Here is a 24,204-nt window from a genome sequence, read left to right on the forward strand (position 1 = left end):
CACTAATCCTTCACCAGCCCATTAAAAACATAGTTGTTTATTTTTGTTTGCATTTGTTTATAAAGTACCTAGTACAATACTAAATGTATTCTTTTAAAAGGGTCTGTTTTTGTTTTTTCATGCTGCTAAGAAGACATCAAAAAAGATGTGTCAGGTATAGCTCCATCTTTGTTCAAAGTAAAAAAAACGGGCAGCTATAGACAGATAGTTATCTCCTCTCTCCTACTCTTACATCTGGTTGTACACAAACAAACTGCTCAAAAAAAGTTCGGAAACTTAACTTCGGTCAATTACATCTCCCCTTTAATAATACCAATTGGTATTGTGTTTTATATCATTTTTATCGTCACCTTTACAACGAGGTACAGCTTGTAAGGATCGAGCATTCGTGGAATGAGCAACACAGCTAAACGTGTGGGTAGCGCCTCCCAAAAATGTGCCAAAATCACCTAATATGCTTCTGTTGGTAATCGCTCTTGTTTTGAGCAACCTGCCAGCACACACCTGCTGAGGTGTGCACCTGAAAATGTGTTCTGCAACTTTGTTGAGTTTGTGTATGCTCCAAGCAGCAACACTGCCCCCATGGAAAGATGCCACGTTTGTCCCTTCAGGATAAGGCCCGTGTGCAATAGGGCAAGTGAAGCTGGTGTTCCGTTACGCAGATTACGCATTACTTGATGTCAGCCCTGGTACCATTTGCAGGCAGGTGTGTGCCAGTCACAGGTGTGTGACTGGCACCTGAGCATGGACCCTGCAACTTTGACATCTGTCTTTGGTACCGTTGTGCAAATCTTGCCTGTAAATCTATGGTTCCTCAGTGAAGCAAGGGGTCTTGGGTTGTTGTCTTCCTTGTTGACTTCACCTGTCTCACAGAACTTGGTCCTAAGTTTGGAAATGGTACCAGGGCTGACACCAAATAATGCTGTCACTCTGCATAACGGAACACCACCTTCACTTGCCCTATTGCACACGGGCCTTATCCTGAAGGGACAAACGTGGCATGTTTCCATGGGGGCAGTGTTGCTGCTTGGAGCATACACAAACTCAACAAAGTTGCAGAACCCATGTTCAGGTGCCAGTCACTCACCTGTGAGGCAGTCACACACCTGTGACTACTGGCACACACCTCTCAGCAGATGTGTGCTGGCAGGTTGCTCAAAACAAGAGTGATTACCAACAGAAGCATATTGGGTGATTTTGGCAAATTTTTTGGAGGCGCTACCCACACGTTTAGCTGTGTTGCTCATTCCATGAATGCCATGAACGATCCTTACAAGCTGTACCTTGTTGTAAAGGTGACTAATCAACGATAAAAATGATATAAAACACATTACCAATTGGTATTATTAAAGGGGAGATATAATTGACCGAAGTTAAGTTTCCAAACTTTTTTTGAGCAGTTTAGTACCTTGGACATAAGCACAAGGTAATGAGAGGGTGCACAACTGCACATACAGTACCAGCTCCTCATGCTTTAGTGGCAAGGCTTGGCTCTCCACTTTTACCCAGGTCGTACTGCGGGGGCAACATGTTGTGACACAGAAATCCATCATACTGCTTGCATCTCAAACAGCTCAGTTCTGTGGTGGCGATACTGTAGTCATTGTTGCCTCCTCTCTGGCTTGGACACAAAAGATGAGATGTAAATTAAACAACAAACAGTTAGGAGAAACTAAACTTTGTCTCTGTGTTCTCTGAGTCTCAGAATCCACTCACTCACACCACTAGCCATTATTGTTCCATTGAGCAGAATGTCTGTGCTCCACAGTGTCTGTCCAACACTTCACTTCCATGTGTCTCTGCATACTAAAATGCTATAAAGATGAAGGGAGTCTTTATTCTACTGTTATTTGGGCAATAGACCAAATGACGTAATTATATTACTCTGGTATTTTCTTACTCAGGTTTTGTATTTGACTACTAGACTGTTAGAACTTGTCAGTGCATAAAAATCCATCAGTGTAACCCTGTTTGATGTTTAGTCAAGTCGTGTCCCGATGGATGGATGAAGTTTGGAGACCGCTGTTACTACAGATCTACTGAAGAGAAAACTTGGGAGGAAAGCAGAAACGAATGTTTGAAGGCGGGAGCATATCTGGTGATCATTAACAGTAAACTAGAACAGGTTAGTGTATCTCTCTGCATGCGTGCGTGCGTGTGCCTGCGTGCGTGTGCCTGTGTGCGCGCGTGTGTGTGTGTGTGTGTCTCCAGCATCCACAAAGGTGCATGTGATATAATTATGTGATTATAGTGAAAACCTGAATGTATTACAGAAAATTAATTATGGTTCATGTACCAATGATCAGGATTTAATTGGAAGATTAAACCATGGGTGTGAAGTACCATCCAAAAGGCAGACTTGGATTGGTCTGAAAAGTTCTCGGAGCACATGGACATGGGTGGATCAATCCCCACTTAGAACAGGGTGAGACATTTTACAAGTTTCTCTATTGTAATTCTATCAAAGTCACTGTATGTGAGTGACTGAGTGCATGTGGTTAAAAATACATTATGTTGTTTACTCTGCAGGTACTGGGGCAGTGGATATCCTGGTAGTACTAAGTCTGTATGTGCATACTACTGGCAAAGTGATGGACTATGGTATCATTCATCATGTTCAGATACAAAAACCTGGATCTGTGAGAAGTGATGCTCTCTAACATGGTTAAAATGGAGTTTGAAGTTACAATGGGTTCATAAAGGAAGGGGGCGTGTCTGATTCAATGAATATCAAATATCAAAACATTGAATCAAGTAGTCTGGGGAGAATACAAAAGCCAGAGTAGACGTTAAAATGTGTTTTAAAGTGAAATACCCCTTTAACTCCATTGATGACACTGCAGCTTAGAGTTCTGCTTTGTGAAGTTAAACAGTCTTAAATAGTAGTGAAATTAGAACAAATATAACATTTTAATTTGCAGAAGTACAAAATGTATTTAATACCATACATTCAATAATCTTTTTTTTTATGAAAGTGGAAGAAAAAGGATATGGACCGTCTATTCATAAAACAGCTCATGAGGGATTATAGCTGCAGGAGGCTGGAGAAGCTTCTGCTTTCCTCTATAAGAGGATGAGTAAAAAGTCTATTCAACTAGAATGAAGGCCGATACCATCTAGGGCAATATGATGAGATTTTGGATACAATATATCGTAAAATTATGATATGGCATAAGTGTTACCTTTTTCAGTTTTTCTTTATCCCATGAACACATTAATACAAACCACCAACTATAATGGCCTGACGTGGTTATTTGTTTTGCTTTAGACATGTTTACACTGTCAAAGAAAGTATAAGTAAGCACAGAGTTATCATTATAATAGTTATGGCTGAAATTACACAGTGTAACCAGTGATGTATTGTTGAAGTCAACTTTGTATCTAGTGACCTGTGAAATTGACCTGTGACCTAGGCAACTATAAAGTTAGCTGCCACTGTTGTTGTCAATACAGATTAATGTAAACATAGTTTGTGTTAGATGTTGTGACCTTACAGAGAAAGCTTTGCTGATTGTGTGATTACTGGGAATGCTTTGAGTCAGACAGGGGTTTCCATTACAATGGAAATTGGAAATTGCATTGTAAATGTAAGTCTGCTCTCCTACTGCAGTTGCAATCTGAACTGTTGTCGCTTGCCTTATTTTGTCTTTCTCCCCAATCTGCACTCAAATACAGATTTCCCATTAATTTGCAACTAAGGAACACAATGTGAGAATGATGTTCATTGTGTTGGATGATGTTCAATGTTGTTCATTGTGTTCATTTCATGTGTTCATTGTGTTCATTGATGTTCATTCAAAATGTAAAGTTGATTTATCTTTGGTTTAATGTGTTTTGCAACATACTAAATACTGTTTATTGCTTTTTATTATATACTTGTTTAATGTTGAACACTGTGGAGGAGGCTTAAAGTGCATTAATGTCTGCAATGATGCCACAGCTGTATCAGGGAGCCGATGTAACTTAGCTTTTTGGATTATTTGTTACAAAAGCATTTTAGGAGCCTGAATATTTAACAACCAAATAAAGAAGACCAAATAACAAGATGAACATTGACACATAAACTTGTGAAATGTAACATGTTGCTGTTGCTGTGCAACACTTGTTTTGTGAGTCATTTTTAAGAGGAAGTAATAAACTTGCCCTAAATTTACATAAACATATTTGTAACAACACTGGTCTGGTCTGTAGTGTCTTCATATCTATCCATCCATAGCCAACCTCTGTCCATCATTCTGACTTATTTACAAATGTAATGTAATTATGGGGGTTTGGGGTATTGTGGTCATGTATGTTTATAATGTGTTATATATCGTCTAACAGAGTGATAGTGAATAAGAACAACACTACTTCACAAGAACAATGGTGTAACTAAGATTTGCTGAAATATATGCATAGATTATCAGTTACAATGCAATATACGTAATTGCGTGCCTGCCGCAGATTTAGGAAAACTACACGGTGAGAAAAGGACTACAAACATGGCTGAGAACATTTTGGAAAATCTGCCCCCAGAGCCCAACATCTGTGGTGAAAACTGGTTAAAATAGCACCCCTAACCCCCCCTTACCACGTAGCCAAGTAGCTCCTCAGGATAAAAGTACATAGAGGACGTGAAGGCAGAGAGTTCATGGTTCAACACATGTAATTGCAGCAAGAACAATAGTGAGTTGATTTATAGTGGTGAAACTTTCATTTAAATAGGATAAATGGCTGATAATGATTTATAAATAATACAACTTACAGAGATCAACACAGACAACATGGTGAGACATTTTAAAAGTGTTTCTATTGTAATTCTATCAAAGTCACTGTATGTGATTTACTGTATGTGATGTGTGTTATGTTGTTTACTCTGCAGGTACTGGGCCAGTGAATGGCCTGGTAGTACGTACTGTTGGTAATTCATTATGTTCAGATAAAAAAACCTGGATGCTCTCTAACATGAGTGATGCTCTCTAACATGGTTAAAATGGAGTTTGAAGTTACAATGGGTTTATAAAGGAAGGGGGAGTGTCTAATAAAAATGGATATCAAATATGTAAATATTGAATCAAGCAACTTAAATTCTGTCTGGGGTGCACACAAAGCCAGAGTAGATGTTAAAATGAAGTGTTTTAAAGTGAAATATCCGTTTAACTTCAGTGATGACACTGCAGCTTAAATAGTGAAATGAGCAGTACAAAATGTACTTAAAGCAGCACTATGTGACTATTTTTAATGAACAAAATGTAATTTTGCCCAATCTGTATATTAATACAATATAAGTTATACAACTGGGGTGGTTGTATTTTGTCTCCCTGCTCTTCTATTGAGACATTTAGGTCGTGTCAAAGGTCATGTCTCACCTAGACACAGGATCTGACAAGAATTTTGACCTGATGGTCAAGATTCAATTTATCCCCTGAGCAAGCAGGCAGGCTCTATTAGCTCAATGGTAAAAATGTCAGCAATTGCGCAGGAAACCGAGTTCAACCATCTACACATAAAACAGTTCATGAGAGATTATAGCTGCAGGAGACTGGAGAAGCTTCTGCTTTCCTCTATAAGAGGATGAGTAATAAGTCTATTCAACTAGAATGAAGGCTTGGCAATATGATGAGATTTTGTATATCTTGTAAAATTGTGAGCATAAGTGTTGCCTTTTTAACCACATTAATACAAACCACCAACTGGCCTAACGTGGTTATTCATTTTGCTTTAAGGACATACACTGTCAAAGAAAGTATAAGTAAGCACAGAGTTATTATTGTAATAATTATGTCTGAAATTAAACAGTGTAACCAGTGTGTAGTTATTCTAGAGATGTATTGTTGTAGTCAACTTTGCATCTAGTGACCTGTGACCTAGGCAACTAAAGTTTACTGCCAGTCGATTATGTGACCTCATAGAACACATTGACATTTAGTTGTTTGTTTAACTAGTATATAACGGTTTAAATACTGTAAATGCTTTGAGTCAGACATGGGGTTTCCATTACATTGTAAATTGTACATTGCATTGCAAAAGAAATGCTAAGTCTATCCTCCTACTGCAATACAAAAAAAATCACCCTATTGTGTGTTATTTTGTGTGTCCTTATTTGAAACTAAGGAACACAATGTGAGAATGATGTTCATTGACTACAGTTCATCATTAAACACTATTGTGTCTCCAAGCTCCTCACCAAGCTCAGAGACCCAGGATTCAACACTTCCCTGTGCAACTGAATCCTGGACTTCTGACAGACAAATGTCACAATCTATGACTGTGTAGATGCAATTACATTCATAGTTTCTTTCTTTTACTGTTTTTTGCGACATACTAAATACTGTTTATTGCTATTTTGCTATTTTGCTTTTCTATTATTATTGTTTAACACTGTAGAGGTGCATCAATTTCTCTGCCTACAATGATGCCACAGCTGTACCAGGGAGACGATGTGAATGTAACTTAGCTTTTTGGATTATTTGTTACAAAAGAATCTTAGGAGCCTGATTGATCAATAACAAAGTACAGAAGACGAAATAACAAGATGAACATGGACACATAAACTTGTGAAATGTAACCTGTTGGGTTGTTGCTGTGCAACACTTGCTTTGTGAGTCATTATCAAGAGGAAGTAATAAACTTGGCACCATGCGCTAAATTGACAAACATATTTGTTTTTGTCTTTTTTTACAAAACGTATTTGTAACAACACTATCTGTACACTGTCTGTACTGTCTTCATATCCATCCATAGCCAACCTCTGTCCATCATTCTGACTTACTTACAATTGTAATTATGTTGTTTTGGGGTATTGTGGCCATGTTTATAATGTGTTGGTGTTATATAGTGTCTAACATAGTGATATACAGTGAATAAGAACACCACTATTTCACAAGAACAATGGTGTAACTAAGATGTGATGAAATATATGCATAGATTATCAACTACAGTGCAATATATACGTAGTTGAGTGCCTGCCTCAGATTTAGGAAAACTACACTAGTGAGAAAAGGACTACAAACATGGCTGAGATCATTTTGGAAAACATGCCCCCAGAGCCCAACATCTCTGTGATTGGTGAAAACAGAGCCCCACTGGTTAAAAAAGCACTCAAGCCCCCGAATCACAAGTAGCTCCTCAGGCTAAAAGAACATACAGGAGGATATTCATACATATAGGTGATGGCAGAGAGTTCAAGGTTTATCACATGCAGCAAGTACAACAGTTAGTTAATTTATAGTGGTGAAACTTTAAATTAAACAGGATAAATGGCTGGGGAGTGATATACAGTATGACTAATGATTTATATAGAGATACAACTTAGAGAGTAAGTTGATCACTTTTATCAGAAAGGAAAGGGATAATTGTGGAAATTCCTCCAATTGAGGAGCAGCATGAAATAATTTAGGATGGGCCTGATACAACATAAACGGTGTTGAAAATGGAAGCAATTGGTACATTCTTGTATCCTATTAGGTAATGTATCCTCTGGTACTGTGCTTTTAGGGAATTGTTGGCAATAATAGAGCAAAGCAGATTCCCCACAGTTTTGTCTCCTTGAATATACAACATTTCAACCACAAGAGGTCAACAAAGCACAGCTTTTACCCAAACCAACAGGCTTTATTACTGTAGTGTATGAAGTGTTTTAAACACTACATACATTATTGACCGGGGTCCCCCAGGGGGCTATACTAGGTCCACTCTGTTTTACCCTCTACCAGGGCCGGATCTAGGCATGGGCAACGGGGGGCAATGCCCCCCAAATGCCCTGACTGCCCCCCCAGGGGCTTGTGAAAGTTACATTTATGTCATGATATGAAATGTGAGCTTACCATAATCAAAATAATCCTTAATCATATTCCATCATGTATCATTGCACAATTCAAATAATTCTCTGCCCTGATTTTCCATGGGCAGTGTTGCCAGATATTGCAAGAGAAAGAAGCCTAGGAAAACAAGCCCAAAAGAACAATAGGAAGCAAGCAGTATTACACAAACAGCAGGAAAAAACTGAAAAAAAAACTGAAAAAATGTTCGCCGCCGCACGCATTTATTAATGCCCCCCCAGTTAATAATTTCTGTATCCGGGCCTGCCCTCTACACCAAATCTCGTTTCCAAAAACAGCCTTTACAAGCTCACAACATATCACAACGAGAGTGCTGTGAGCTTGTAGATCTGCTGTTTTTGCCAATACATTGTGGAAGTTGCAAGCAATAAAATCTAATCAGGTGCCAAAGGCTTTGGTATCCAACTTATTTTCAGAAAGATTACAGACTTTGCTAGTAAAAGCCCCAATGGACCCTTCGCTAAACCCCACCCCAAAAGCGATTGTCCAATGCCAGCTTAGCAACCGTTGTTAGCCTGGCATAGGTCTGGCAAGCTTTCGTCACCTGCCATAGCTGTCAATGTTATATCGCCCGCGCACACACAATCATTTGCAACATAATGGCAAGAATAGGAATACCACGATAACGTAATGGTGACTATGAACCACGTACCCAAACCCGTTGGAGGCTGCTTTTCCCAAGCTGAAATCTGCACTTAAACTGCAAGGCTTCATGGGTGTGTTGTTGAACACATACACAGCTTACGTCGGGAAAGTTACACGACTCACTCGCCCAGGTGGTGTCAATAATAGGCTACTAATCACCGTAATCGTAACAAAATTCAGAATCACAGCGCTGCCTGTTTCGGATTCCGCATGTTAAAGTCTATTAATTCATTTCTTCGTCTATTTATTAACTGCTACTGCAGTCCCTGCGGTACATAAACTGTTACAGTCAAGGATCACCTTCAACCTGGTGTTTGCACTTTCTCCATTTACGGTCCGTACATCTATATAAACGTTCAGATTTTAAATATAAAGTGCTTATCCCATGGCCACGGATGTTACAATTATGCAAGGGACTCTCAAAAGTACCCGTATATTCTGTATTGTTCAATGAAAAGCATTTTAATCCGATCAGTGGCCATGTTCTCATAATGTATTCGAGTGCAATACACCTACCTACCGATAGGGTCACTCAGTTGAAAGCATATGGAGAAAATGGCCACCGATCAGATTAAAATGCTTTTTATTGAACAATACGGATGATACAGGTACTTCTGAGAGCCCGTATATACATGTAACATCCGTGGCCATGGGATAAGCATATATATTTGAAATTTGAACGTTTATGTAGATGTACGGGCCATAAATGGAGAAAGTGCAAACACCAGCTTGAAGTTCATCCATGACGGTCGTGACAGTCGACCGTCGTGTATCCATGGCTATTACTCCCTCTAACATTTCCCATGTTTTTAGTTGAAATAATGTCATGCACATTTGTCCAGTGCATAGCCTACTGCAGGCCTTGTTGACTAGATGTAGAAGAGATTTTGAAGCTCTTGCTCCTGAAATGATCGATTATTTTTTAGGGGAAAAGCCACCATTTAACATGCAAGTCAATGGGTGAGAAGCCGAGATTGCCAGGCGCTACCAGGCCTGGGTGTGACTAACTTCGCACCACCAGTCACAGAGTGGAGTGGGTGGGGCTTAGCGAAGGGTCCATTGTCCCAGGTCCGATTCCAGGCCAGCAATGTGTCGAAGTGTCCCTGAGCAAGACACTTAACCCCTAACTGCTCCCCCCTCCCCCCTCCTCTGTGGGCAGCACTCAGCTGGGTGAAGCTGAAACAGAATTTCCCCCGCAGGATGAAAAAGGTCTCAATTATTATTATTACTATGGAGTAAACGGTAAGGTCATGAGAGCATCAGGGGTTCATTAGGTCACCTGAACATTTGGGAGGGCAGGTTCCATAATCATGTACCCCCCACACTACACACACCCTAATAAATAAGGGGGCAGACCCTCACGACAAACTTAGGAAATATGCTCTGAGAATATGCTTCGATTTCAGAGCACTCTGATACAGTATCAGTTAATTGATGAATGGTCAGAATAGACACTAATTAATTTACGCTGTTTTGTTACACATGTATGTGTAAACAAGCTGCTACCGTCACATTTTGCAATGACTCGTCATCTATTGTTCAGATGCTGTTGGGACAACCACGATTTCCCTCCGGAGCAGGAAATGCACTGAATGCACCCTAAAACTAATAGATAAGTGCTGACGTCACAACCATACATCTATGTGTAATATAAATGCATATACTGTATGAACTTGCGAACTGAATATAAACATAATTTAGAAGAAAAAGAAAATAGCCAATTCATTGCAAATGTAAAACCCCAGAGAAACTAGTACATTAGTCCCAGTCAAGCAAAAGTGAACATTTACAATTTACAATTAAGGCATATAGGTACGCTTTATAGGCTACACATATATTAAAACATTTATAATTATGATTAATAGATAAGCCCTAAGAATGTTGAATGATTAACCCGTTTAAAAGCCTACCAACGGAACGTAGCAAATTCACACGTTTGAGCGTGAAATGAGTGTTAACCACCATGTCCTCAAACCTTCTCGCTGCAGCATGTTTTTAAGCGAGAGCTTCTAAGAACTGAGATGACCTCAAACCGGACTTCACACCTCTCACACCCACATTGTGTCTCAGAAATACTGAGAATCTGCTGCTGTGCATCAGGAGGGGGAAACAAAACCAACTAGCCTAACCTTATTTAGGCATAAAAAGGTCAATTTCTCGTATAAAGGCATTTGGGCAGGTGGTTGAGCACTGGTTGGCTCCTATGTGCGTGCATGATGCTCTGCCAGCTCACACTCACACACCCCAGTAATACTGCCTCATCCACCATTGTAACTTTACACAGAACTCTGACGTCACATTGGTGTGTGGTTGTGTTCCTTCAGTTTCCTAAAGTTAAATTTTTGTTATCTTGAAATCATGTCATTATTTGGATATAGCTAATCAATACCAGAGAAGAATATACAACATAGTTAGTACTTGAAGTCAATAGTTACTTTCACCCTTGTAAGATTTCTACACATATTTATGACGAGCCATACGTGACAACGGTGGGAGAGGGGGATGAACAAAGAGGACAGACAGGGGACATTGAGGACAGTGGACAGTTGGAGGAGAGGGGAGAGAAAGAGGAGAGTGGTGGACATCTATGAGAGTGTGGACGACATCTCCCCTGGACCACAAGAGGACATGAGGGACACCACAGCAGGAAGACAGACTCAGGATGACTTTGACAAAGTTGTGAATCGTTTTCAAGTGGATTTCTCTGTTTCAAAGTGGAAAGAATGTATTGTACAAAAACAGATTTTCTTGCAGCTAAAAACGTAACAAGTGTTTATCCTTCAGTGTTATTCCTTTGATGTGCACAATAACAGCACTTTGGTCTGTTTGGATGTAGGCCTATCTAGTGGGGCTTTTCTTGTTTTTCTGCGCAGCACACCTGTAGCTGTACTTTCTGTTTCAGGACAGCACTCTAAAACAGTGAGAAGTCCTCTCAGGGTTGTTGCTGTGTGTCTGGGGATGCTGTGTCTTATGCTGCTGGGTGTGATCATAGGCCTGGTCGTGCACTGTGTGAGTATTCCATGTCACTAAACTACCACATCACTCACTCAGGGTTTCTCGGTTTTGTTGCCTGACATTTTCTAGCTGTAGCAACTATAAAGGCCACCACAGTTTTATCCCACATTTTATTTTGACTTCTCTTTTTAATCTAATTTCCCCTTTTTTTCTACTTTAGTCTTTTGTGTATTATTTCATGCATTTGCAAAATATGATAAAGTGGTTGACAAGATCAAATTCAGGTCAAATTCCAGGCCTCCACACACACACACACACACGGTAACATAACCCGCACACACACGCCTTCGCGTCCCTGCACCCGCCCCCGCCCCCCCCCCCCCCCGCTTCCCCGCACCCGCTCCCCCCCGGGTGTATTTACGTCTTAACGTTCATTAATATGCATTGTCCTGTCCAAATAAACAAATGAATGAATATGCACGTAAATAAGAATAACACACGTACGTGTGTGTGTGTGTGTGTGTGTGTGTGTGTGTGTGTGTGTGTGTGTGTGTGTGTGTGTGTGTGTGTGTGTGTGTGTGTGTGTATCCAGGTATTGGAGAAAATTATATAATGGTTCAATCCTGTACAAATGATCAGGTATTCATTGGACGATTATCAAAACCTGAAGAGTCATGGATTGGTCTGAAAAAGGGCAAATGTGGGTGGATAGAAAGAGTCTGGGTCTGTGAAAAGATACAGCTTCTCTTAACTTTGATGATTAAACTGCAGCTTAGTGTCCTGCTTTGTGAAGTTAAACTGTATTAATTAGTAATTAAACTGAGAAAATCAAACTGCTGTAATCACATTAATACTTTTTTTCTTTTGTAACAAAAAAAAAAGCCTGGGTTTCCGAGGCTACATTAATACAAACCTGACGTAAGGGGTTATTTCGGGTTGAATGGGAAACATGGCCACAGGCTGATTAAATAAGCGATTTAAGCAGTTGTTTCGCCCAGGTCTAAAAAGTTAGGGTTCCGGAACATCCTCAAACATCTGTAGAATTTGGGGACTACCATGAGTTTTTGGATACGATGTGGCGAAAAAGGTAATCCACAGACCCTTTGCCTGTGTTCCACCGATTCCGGTAGACATCTTAGTGGAACCTCATCTCAGAGCTGTATAGCGGAGTGAGAGGTTCGTAATGGGGCTATAGTTAGACCCTTTGCTCGCTCAGTCTATGTGTTGAAGTTTCCCTGAGCAAGACAAAAACCCTAACTTCTCCCCAGGCACTGTATTAATAGCACCCAGTAGTGTTTTATTTGTTTTGCTTTTATTGTGGCTTTTTTATCTTATATTTTGTATTATTGTCACACTGTTGAGGCTTTAAGTACAATAATCTCACTACCTGCAATGTCACCACAGCTGTATTTTACAATAAGTGCATATATTACAAAAAAACATTTATTGTTACAATGATTCCTTAATAACCTATAAACATTTATGAACTGAGCAGTGGAAGTATTTAAGGAAGTTTACTTGACATCCAGTACTGTTGTCTTGTCACTTTCTGTCTCTCTCAATATGATTCTATAAAAGGATAAATGAAGTTCTACTAAATGACCTCAACTCAGAAATATCACCATGACATTTAAACACCTGTTCAACAATTAAGGTCCTTACACACCGGCGAATGTGCGAATATACGCAAAATTCGGACTCGTTCCGAATAATTAAAAGACGCTTTTTCGCTTCGCTTTTCCGCTTTTTCGCGCCATGTACGCTTGCATTGACTTTATAAGGTTTTTAAAAAAAGCGTATTATTCGCACGAAAAAAATCGCCCCGGTGTGTAAGGACCTTTACACTGACATTAATGAGGGCTCAGGGCAAAAATGCCACACAAACATAATGTCTGCGTTCCAAATTCCAGAGGCCCTCCTGGAATTTGGAACGCAGGGGCAATACATGATAGTAATTCTACTGATGGCACCACTACTGACCATAACACCTGCAATAAAAGCATACTGTGTGACTGTCAACTGTTTGTAGAAGTTCATTTGTGCAAAAACATTATCATGACATCATATAGTCTCATAATATATGATGTCACATGGTTCTGTCTCTTTGTCCCATGTCCCATTCAGGGACAAAGAGACCCTGGGCTGACCTGGATCTGCAGTCAGTCAGTCAGTCAGTCAGTCAGCCAGCAAGCCAGCCAGCGGTCGGTCGGTCTGAAGAGCAGATCCAGGTCAGCCCAGGGTCTCTTTGTCCCTGAATGGGACATGGGACAAAGAGACAGAACCATTTGACATCATATATTATGAGACTATATGATGTCATGATAATTTGCCATTTTTTTGCACCAATTAACTTCTACAAACAGTTGACAGTCACACAGTATGCTTTTATTGCAGGTGTTATGGTCAGTAGTGGTGCCATCAGTAGAATTACTATCATGTATTGGATAAATATGATTTAAAATGGGGACATTATCATCTACATGCTACGGGTCTTGGATGACGTCTCCGGCTCACTGTGAGCTTCAATAACCATACAGTGACTTGGTTAGATTTGTCTGGGGTAGGGCTGAGGTAGACTGCGGGCGGTATGCTTCTATGCACTGTATTTTAGATTTTTCCTTTTGTTGATGTCTTTATGTTTTAACGGTTTGTTTATTTGTATTGTATGTCTTGTCTCGTTATAATGGTCAGTAATGTCGTTATTTGAATAAGAATGCTCTTGTGATGTTTATTGTATGTCTTGTCTAAAATATGCTTGCATCAATGCTGAAAGTAAATTCTCTGTATGTTTGTCTAAAAAAGAAAATAAAGTACAAATCATAAAAAAATATATAAAAATAATAATTATAATAATAAAGAATTACTATCATGTATTGCCCCTGCGTTCCAAATTCCAGGAGGGCCTCTGGAATTTGGAACGCAGACATTCTGTTTGTGTGGCATTTTTGCCCTGAGCCCTCATTAATGTCAGTGTAATTGTTGAACAGGTGCGTGTTTAAATGTCATGGTGATATTTCCGTCCGTCCGTCCGTCCGTCCTGCTGTTTCTGGGGTTGGCTCATGATCACAAGATACATTTGTATATTACTGTACAGGCTTTTACATCCCACTGGGGCTGCACAATATAATACATGTATATATTAGAGACACTTTGGATAGTAATGTCCCCCAAACAGCTTTATATCATGACCTTTATTCTATGTCTATCCCCATACAACCAATGTCCTACATCGTTCATAATATCCAATTTGGATTGTGGAATAAACGGGATGGTATCTGTTCACTATGATGAGATCATGTCCCCTTGTTTCAGCTTTGGGGCTGAATTGAAATCTAATTTACACACAATTGATTCAACAATGCAAGCATTGTTCCATCTGTTTAGATACCAGCCACTTCACTTAGAGCTACTTCAAAGTGCAAACAAACTCACAGCGTTAGTAAGTGTGAAAACATTGTTTCCTATATACATTTCCTGTCCTGCCTATAATATCTCTCTTTGCATTATTTTAGTCAAGTCACTTTTAACCACATCCTCTGTCAAAACTGGCCTTCACTCTGCAGTCTTTCATTTCACATAATGCTGTTGACATGTTACCTGTAGAGTTTCTCTACTACTCCAGTTAGCCACAATAATACCTAAATGTGAGCCAAATTAATCAGCAGTTAAATGAACTTTATGTGTGTCATCATGACTCATGCACAAACACACATCTACACAATCTCTATTAATCTCCTCATCCTCTTTCCTCTGTCTCTTAGTTGAAGCTCAGCTGTTCCATAGGAGAGAAGAGCCATCTGCTGGCCGCTGAACAGAACTACACCCTCTAGACAGAGATTGGCACTCACTCCACACACACACACCCACACACACCCACCCCCACACAAACACACACAGTGGTGGAAAGTAACGGAGTAAATGTACTTGACTACTGTACTTGAGTACAGATTCTGAGGATCTGTACCTTACTTGAGTATTAGATTTTTTTGATACTCATTACTCTTACTTGAGTACATTTCCAAGAAAAATATTTTACTTTTACTCAAGTACATTTCTAGGAAGGCTGTAAAGTACTGAGTACTTTTAAGCCCACTCCACATCCACACCAATGATTCGCCATGCAACTACTTGCAACTACTTGCAACCATTATCCCCAATGGCAGTTGCAAGGAGTTGCGTTAGTGCGGTTGACCTTAAAACGGTTTTGTTGCAAGGAGTTGCGACTAATTGCATTGGTGCGGTTTGGCCTTTAGGTTGGCTGTTTTATTGTCTTCCCTAAAATGCAACTGGCCTAACTTCTGCTCTCACACTGGCTGCGTTTCTGGCTTCCCCCTCCGCTTGCCTCTTTGTTACATCTTGTATGGGTGTATAGGAGTAAAAGTATTTAGTTCTGGTTCCTCAGTCATTTCTATGTTTTTATAGGTGTTTCTGCAGGCTTTGTATAACGTAGTGGTTCTACAAGCACATCAGTGCATGCAGTGCTGGTTTCAGTGCTGAGTTACAGTACTTCTCTGAAACAAGAGTTACAAGGTCCTATACATTAATTGTGAAAACATTACAGCAATTCATTCATCTAGAAATTAAGAAATGTACTTTTACTTTTACTTGTACTTTGGAACACTTAAGTATGTTTAAAAGTAATGACTTTTTTACTCTTACTTGAGTAACATTTTGACTGAGCTACTTTTACTTATAGTGGAGTAAATTTGACCAAGGAGTATCTGTACTCCTACTCAAGTACTGGGGTCGAGTACTTCGTCCACCTCTGCACACACACACACACACACACACACACACACACACACACGCACATGCACACGCACACGCACACGCACACGCAATAATACAATACATTATATGAACTCTGCACAGCTCGCCATACATTGCATGCTAGTTATGTGTCTGACACATGTAATTACTTGTTGAATCAACACATGCACGGACGCACATGTATCTTTCGATTAAAACATGTTGGCTAAATGTTTTCATTATTGAATTTCTATTTAACTTTATAGATGTTGGTCAGCGCTGTAGAGATTCAAATAGGGGATACATGAGAGGGATAACCCTGTCCTATTCTCCCACATGTATTCTCTTCAATGGTTCTGGTGTTGGTTCTTAATAATGGACAGTTGTGTGTGTTGTGCAACTTTAGAGAGATCATGAAGCTACAGGAAAACGGTAGTCACTTCTAGCTTCAGTTGTCTGTTGGTACAGCCTAGACGTTGTGGTCGATAGTTAGAATTTCATCTCATAAGAAAAGGGGTAGCAGAGACAAAGTTTGTGTGTGTGTGTGTGTGTGTGTGTGTGTGGGAGGGGTGTTTTCATTGGTGCACAGAGTGTGAGCTGTCATATAGATATAACAGTGCTGTCTACGTTTAGTGCAGTGAGGATACAGATTGTGTTGTGAGGAGGTCAAATACCTGCAGGAAGAATTGAAGGTAGAAATGGCTGTAGCTAGGCATTCTGAAAACATTGAGCTCCAAGAGGAAGATCATACAAACTATGAGAATGAGCCCACCATTACAGCAAGAATAATTAATGTAGAAATGTCTGCAGAGGGACATTATGAGCGCCTTGATCTGCAAAAGATAGACAATGCAGTCTATGGAGATCTTCAGACCAAGACCAAGAAGGAGAAAGATCTAGAGAAGATACTACAGTCTGGTAAGGGATGTGTGTGTGTGTGTGTGTGTGTGTGTGTGTGTGTGTGTGTGTGTGTGTGTGTGTGTGTGTGTGTGTGTGTGTGTGTGTGTGTGCGTGTGCGTGTGCGTGTAATATATACTGTAGCAGAGGCCAAATGTGAAGATAAAATAGTATTCACACTCACATTAAGTTTTATAAATACATGTTTTCAATCTAATCTATCTGACTGAACTCAGTGTATCTATTTTACTAGTAATCATAAGCTAATCAAGACAGGAGAGGGATATACAAGATAGTTACCATTTGTTGTCAACAGTTCAAGCCTCTCATCCTTGTAAGAAGTATGCAGATATTTATGCTATTCCAGACTTGACAAAGAAAGTGAGACAGAGAAGAGATGAGGGATATTGAGGACCGTGGACAGTTAAAGAAGTGATTCATTTGATGTGTAAACGTATTTTTAGAGGTCATTTCAAAGCACTTTGGCCAGGTTGGGTTTAGCTAACAGGACTTTTAGACTCTTATCTTGTTTTTGTCAAACAGTGAGAAGGTGTTTCAGAGTTGTTGCTGTGTGTCTGGGGATGCTGTGTCTTATGCTGCTGGGTGGGATCATCGGCCTGGTCTTGTACTGTGAGTATTCCATGTCACTAAACTACCACATCACTCGCTCATTTTCTAGCTGTGTTAACTATAAAGACCACAGACTTCTATTTTTAATTTAATTCTCATTGTTGTCTACACCAGGCCGGACGGCCGAAGGCCAAACGGTCGACGGCCAGACACTGTTTTCACTCCTGTCCGTCTGTGTGTCCGTGTGTCTGTGAACAACTAATCTCTCAAGACAGAATTCTGCTAACAAAATGTTTGTGTTTGTTTCCTTTTTTTTACAGAATGGTTACTAGACTAGATTTTCTTAAAAGCACACTTTTTGCTACTACTCCTACAACTTGTTTCCAAAACTCCCACAAATAGGTATCTCTGGAGTCATTTGAGCAAGATGTATCAGTCAGATTTTTCATTGGCTATGACTGCCTTCTAAAATTTGCAGGCCCTGGGTATAGTGGTAGTGGTAGAGGAGTGCACATTTCTAGTTTCTACTGTAGAGTGTTTTTGTGTATTACTACATGCATGTGAAAAGTAAATGAATAAAGAGGTGTTGACAAGTTAAAATGCACTTGAAGAAAAAAAAGAATATGATTTATTCTTCTCAAAGCTATGTTTCACCTCATTGTGAACAGTAGCAACGTTGTTTATCGTCAAAATATTTGTTTTGCAGATAATTCACGCATTAACAACCTGACCCTGAAGGGAAACCAGTTAAAGGCAGACTACACCAACCTGTTCCTCACCAACCTGACCCTGGAGAGAAATCAGTTACACACCTCCAACAAGAACCTGATGCTGAAAAACAACCAGTTAAAGAGTGAAGTAAACCAACTAAAAGCAGGTGCGTGAGGTTACAAACATGTTTTATGAATATATTTGTGTATTGTTATTGAATTACTCAGGGATGTTCACGAAAATCAGCATTGATAGTCAACGGTTTCTGTTGTGTGTGATGTCAGACCACAGCTCGCTCAGCGAGAGAGTGAGAAAGAGAGAGAGAGAGACAGAGACACAAAGAGGTTGAGGGAAAGCATTAATACATCCTGGCAATGGCTCGCAAGCTGATAAAATGGCACAAAGCAGCACATTTCTTTGCTTGAATGTACAGAATTTGTTTAATTCATTAATCAATTAATTAATTCATGTATTTCTTCATTTAATTAATTAATTAATTAGTGGTGTTACGGCATTACAAACCGAAAGATGCACTCACCTTTTTTTTCTTTTTTTTTATCAACAATGTGCTCTGTGCTCAACCAGACCTGTTGACAGACAGCTCTCTCAATGGCTCTGAGCTCAACAAGGCAGCACAATGATATAACCAGCACACAAGTTGCAAACTGCTGTCTGCACCCCGAAAGAAAAAAATAACGCTATGCTAATGTCATAGTAGAGAGACCAGAAACAGAAGATCAGCAGGTCTTAGTCTGACGTTCCCTGTGAATTATGAGGGCGATGGCAAGACGCTGGTGGATAAAAAGACAATGCTATGTCGTATCTGCTACATGAGAGTAGGAGGTTACGTCAGTAGGAATATTTCAAACATGACAATTAATTTACACCGACATCACCCCAGTTTGCCAATAGGTGGCAGCCAGATATGAGACTTCTGTAATGTAAAACACAGAACCCTGAGCCCATTGAGCCCTGGTGGACTAATCCTTCCTTTGTTTATTTTGTTTGCATTTGTTTATACAGTACCTAGTACAATACTAAATGTATTATTTTAAAAGGGGCTGTTTTTGTTTTGTATGCTGCTAAGAAGACATCAAAAAAGATGTGTCAGGTATAGCTCCATCTTTGTTCAAAGTTAAAAAAACGGGCAGCTATAGACAGGTAGTTATCTCCTCTCTCCTACTCTTACATCTGGCTGTACACAAACATAGTACCTTTGACATAAGCACAATATAATGAGAGGGTGCACAACTGCACATACAGTACCAGCTCCTCATGCTTTAGTGGCAAGGCTCGGCTCTCCACTTACCCAGGTCGTACTGCGGGGGCAACATGTTGTGACACAGAAATCCATCATACTGCTTGGATCTCAAACAGCTCAGTTCTGTGGTGGTGATACTGTAGTCATTGTTTCCTCCTCTCTGGTTTGGACACAAAAGATGAGATGTAAATTAAACAAGAAAATAGTTAGGGTAAACTAAACTTTGTCTCTGTGTTCTCTGAGTCTCACAATCCACTCACTCACACCACTATATCGTTCCATTGAGCAGAATGTCTGTGCTCCACAGTGTCTGTCCAACACTTCACTTCCATGTGTCTCTGAATCTTCCTGTGTGGAAACTTAGCAGTCTCTTTTAACAGTTCACCAGAACAATCACTCTCACTGACATCAGGTGCTTCACATTAAATGTATTGGAAATGTCAATATCACTTTTCAACCTCTAAAAGTCTAATACTCAGGTGCAATCTAAGCCCTTAATGCTTAATAAATATAGTTCAGGACGAATTTTTAAAAAAAGTACAGATTTGACCATAACAATAAGTAAAATGCTATAAAGATGAAAGGAGTCTTTATTCTGCGGTTTGCCTCACAGTTATACACAAATGACCTAATTCTATTACTCTGGTCATTTCTTACTCAGGTTTTATATTTGACTACTAGAATGTTAGAACTTGTCAGTGCATTGAAAATCCATCAGTGTAACTCTGTTTGATGTTTGATGTTTAGTCAAGACGTGTCCCGATGGATGGATGAAGTTTGGAGAACGCTGTTACTACAGATCTACTAGAGAGAAGACTTGGGAGGAAAGCAGAACAGAATGTCAGGAGGAAGGAGCAGATCTGGTGATCATTAACAGTAAAGAAGAACAGGTTAGTGTATTGTGTGTGTGTGTGTGTGTGTGTGTGTGTGTGTGTGTGTGTGTGTGTGTGTGTGTGTGTGTGTGTGTGTGTGTGTGTGTGTGTGTGTGTGTGTGTGTGTGTGTGTGTGTGCGTGCGTGCTACGCCTACACTCATGCACACATGCAGGCACGCACGAGCGTGTGCATGAGTGCAGGTGTAGGTCTCCAGCATCCACAAAGGTGCATGTGATGTAATTCTGTGATTATAGTGAAACCCTGAATTTATTTTAGATAATGAATTATGCTTCATGTACCAATGATCAGGAATTAATTGGAAGATTAAACTATGGGTGTAAAGAACCATCAGAGGCCACTTGGATTGGTCTGAAAAGGAATGGGACCAAATGGACGTCGTGGGTGGATCAATCACCGCTGACAACAGGGTGAGACATTTCTTTTCTATTGTAATTCTATCAAAGTCATTGTATGTGAGTGACTGAGTGGATGTGGTTAAAAATACATTATGTTGTTTACTCTGCAGGTACTGGGCCAGTGGATGGCCTGATAGTGGAAATGGAGCCTGTGCATACTACTGGCAAAGTGATGGACTATGGTATAATTTAAAATGTTCAGATAGAAAAACCTGGATCTGTGAGAAGTGATGCTCTCTAACATGGTTAAAATGGAGTTTGAAGTTACAATGGGTTCATAAAGGAAGGGGGCGTGTCTGATTCAATGAATATCAATTATCAAAACATTGAATCAAGTAGTCTAGGGAGAACAAAAAAGCCAGAGTAGACGTTAAAATTAGTTTTAAAGTGAATTACCCGTTTAAAGGAGAAATCCGGACATTTTAAGTGTTATCTTTGATGTGTCGTTACTCACCTACCGACGTAGAAAGTGGCGTTGTTTTTTTCCAGCGATTCCCCTGTCGTCATTTTTCCGACCCCCTCCGTTGGCATAATGGGAGCGCGTGGCTAAGGGAAATTCGTCTATTATAACCGATGCAAAGTTATTTTTTTCTCTACTACTACTCATTGTAGAGTCTCATGATACTCAAACATGCACTGAAAGTCCCTGAGAAGCTATCGCTAATGCCGAACGAGCTAACGCTGGTTGCTTGTTTCTCTCCCAGAACCTGGCAACTCGGTGTTGCCAGGGAGAGAAATAAGCAAACAACGTTAGCTCGTTCGCTCCCATTATGCCAACGGAGGGGGTCGAAAAAATGACGACAGGGGAATCACTGGAAAAAAACAACGCCACTTTCTACGTCGGTAGGTGAGTAACGACACATCAAAGATAACACTTAAAATGTCCGGATTTCTCCTTTAACTTGACACTGCAGCTTAGAGATCTTAGAGTTCTGCTTTGTGAAGTTAAACAGACTTAAATAGTAGTGAAATTAGAAAAAATATAACATTATATTTTACAGAAGTACTTATGATACAATACATTCAATAATCTTTTGAATTAAAGTGGAAGAAAAAGGATATGGACCGTCTATACATAAAACAGCTCATGAGAGATTATAGCTGCAGGAGGCTGGGGAAGCATCTGCTTTCCTCTATAAGAGGATGAGTAATAAGTCTATTCAACTAGAATGAAGGCCAATACCATCTAGGGTAATATGATGAGATTTTGGATACAATATATCGTAAAATTGTGATATGGCATAAGTGTTGCCTTTTTTAGTTTTTCTTTTTCCCATGACCACATTAATACAAACCACCATCTTGGCCTAGCGTGGTTATTCATTTTGCTTTAAGGACACAGTTCATGTTTGTACTGTCAAAGAAAGTATAAGTAAGCACAGAGTTATTATTTTAATAATTATGTCTGAAATTAAACAGTGTAACCAGTGTGTAGTTATTCTAGAGATGTATTGTTGAAGTCAACTTTATATCTAGTGACCTGTGACTTTGACCTGTGACCTATAGGCAACTATAAAGTTTGCTGCCAGTGTTGTTGTCAATACAGATGAATTTAAACATAGTTTGTGTTAGATTTTGTGCCCTTATAGAGAAAGCTTTGACGCAAGGTTGTTGTTTAGAACTAGTATATAACGGCGTGATTACTGGAAATGCTTTGAGTCAGACAGGGGTTTCCATTACATTGTAAATTGTACATTGCATTGTAAGTCTGCTCTCCTACTGCAGTACTTATACTTTAAATCTGAACTGTTGTCGCTTGCCTTATTTTGTCTTTCTACCCAATGTGAACCCAAGTACAGATTTCCCATTCATTTGGGACTAAGGAACACAATGTGAGAATGATGTTCATTGACTACAGTTCATCATTAACACTGTTGTGTCTCACCAAGTTCAGAGACCCAGGATTCAACACCTCCCTGAGCAACTGAATCCTGGACTTCTGACAGACAAACCCCATGTCACAATCTATGGCTGTGTAGATGCTATTCAATTCAAAGTTTCTTTCTTTTTATGTGTTTTACAACATACTAAACACTGTTTATAGCTATTTCACCTTTTTATATTTTTCTTTTTTAATGTTGAACACTGTGGAGGAGGTTTTAAGTGCATTCATTTCACTGCCTGCAATGATGCCACAGCTGTATCAGGGAGACGATGTAACTTAGCTTTTTGGATTATTAGTTACAAAAGCATCTTAGAGCCTGAATGATAATAACCAAATAAAGAAGACCAAATAACAAGATGAACATGGACACATAAACTTGTGAAGTGTAACATGTTGGGTTGTTGCTGTGCAACACTTGTTTTGTGAGTCATGTTCAAGAGGAAGTAATAAACTTGGCATCAATTGACATAAACATATTATTATTTTGTATATTTGTAACAACACTGGTCTCTACTGTCTTCATATCCATCCATAGCCATCCTCTACCCATCATCCTGACTTATTTACAATTGTAACTATGGGGTATTGTGGTCGTATTTATAACGTGTTGGTGTTAAAAATTGTCTAAAAGAGTGATATACAGTAGATATAGTGAATAAGAACAACACTACTTCACAAGAACATTGGCATAACTACGAGATTTGCTAAAATATATGCATAGATTATCAACTATAATGCAATATACGTACAGTAGTTGCATGACTGCAGCTGGACGGACTGGAGCGCTGTATTGACCCCTCTTTTCTTAGGAATAATAGTTGACAAGAAGTTGTGTTGTGAAAAACCAAATTGAATTAGCATCAAAACAAAGTCTCAAAATATGTGTGAATAATAAGTCATATCAGATTTAGGAAAACTACACAGTGAGAAAAGGACTGCAAACATGAATGTAAACATTTAGGAAAATCTGCTCCCAGAGCCCAACATCTCTGTGATTGGTGTAAACAGAGCCCCACTGGTTAATAGCACTCAAATAGCACTCCTTAGGAGTACATAGGAGAAAGTGATGGCAGAGAGTTCAATGTTTATCGCATGCAATTGCAGCAAGTAGAACAGTGAGTTGATTTATATATAGATACAACTTAGAGGAAAGGGACCATTGTGGAAATACCTCCAATTAAGGAGCAGCATGACATAATTTAGGATGGGCCTGATGCAACATAACAGTGTTGAAAATGGAAGCAATTGGCACATTCTTGCATCCTATTTGGTAATGTATCCTCTGGTACTGTACTTTTGGAGGGAAGTGTTGGTAAAACTTAGACAATGATAGAGCAAAGCAGATTTCCCACAGTTTTGTCTCCTTGAATATACAACAAAGCACAGCTTGGACTCACACCTGCAGGCTTTATTACTGTAGC

General features: G+C 39.5%; 1 protein-coding gene across 2 annotated transcripts in view; it reads left to right on the forward strand.

Moving 5' to 3' along the window:
• LOC308103136 (uncharacterized protein) overlaps window positions 1–24,204 on the forward strand; it is a 294,821-nt gene that overhangs the window by 124,963 nt on the left and 145,654 nt on the right. Inside the window, exons 4-6 of one of the 2 annotated variants that reach the window (XM_080452997.1) lie at window positions 1,983–2,125; window positions 2,307–2,425; window positions 2,530–3,873. The exons of the other annotated variant lie outside the window; for it this stretch is intronic. Of the exons in view, the coding sequence (XP_080309123.1) occupies window positions 1,983–2,125; window positions 2,307–2,425; window positions 2,530–2,650 (383 nt within the window). The 3' untranslated portion in view covers window positions 2,651–3,873. Of the gene's footprint in view, window positions 1–1,982; window positions 2,126–2,306; window positions 2,426–2,529; window positions 3,874–24,204 lie in introns of those variants that run through there. 2 annotated transcript variants of the gene reach the window in all.

The sequence above is a fragment of the Gymnoscopelus braueri genome (assembly GCF_963280865.1).
Source record: "Gymnoscopelus braueri genome assembly, chromosome: 16".
NCBI lineage: Eukaryota > Metazoa > Chordata > Actinopteri > Myctophiformes > Myctophidae > Gymnoscopelus > Gymnoscopelus braueri.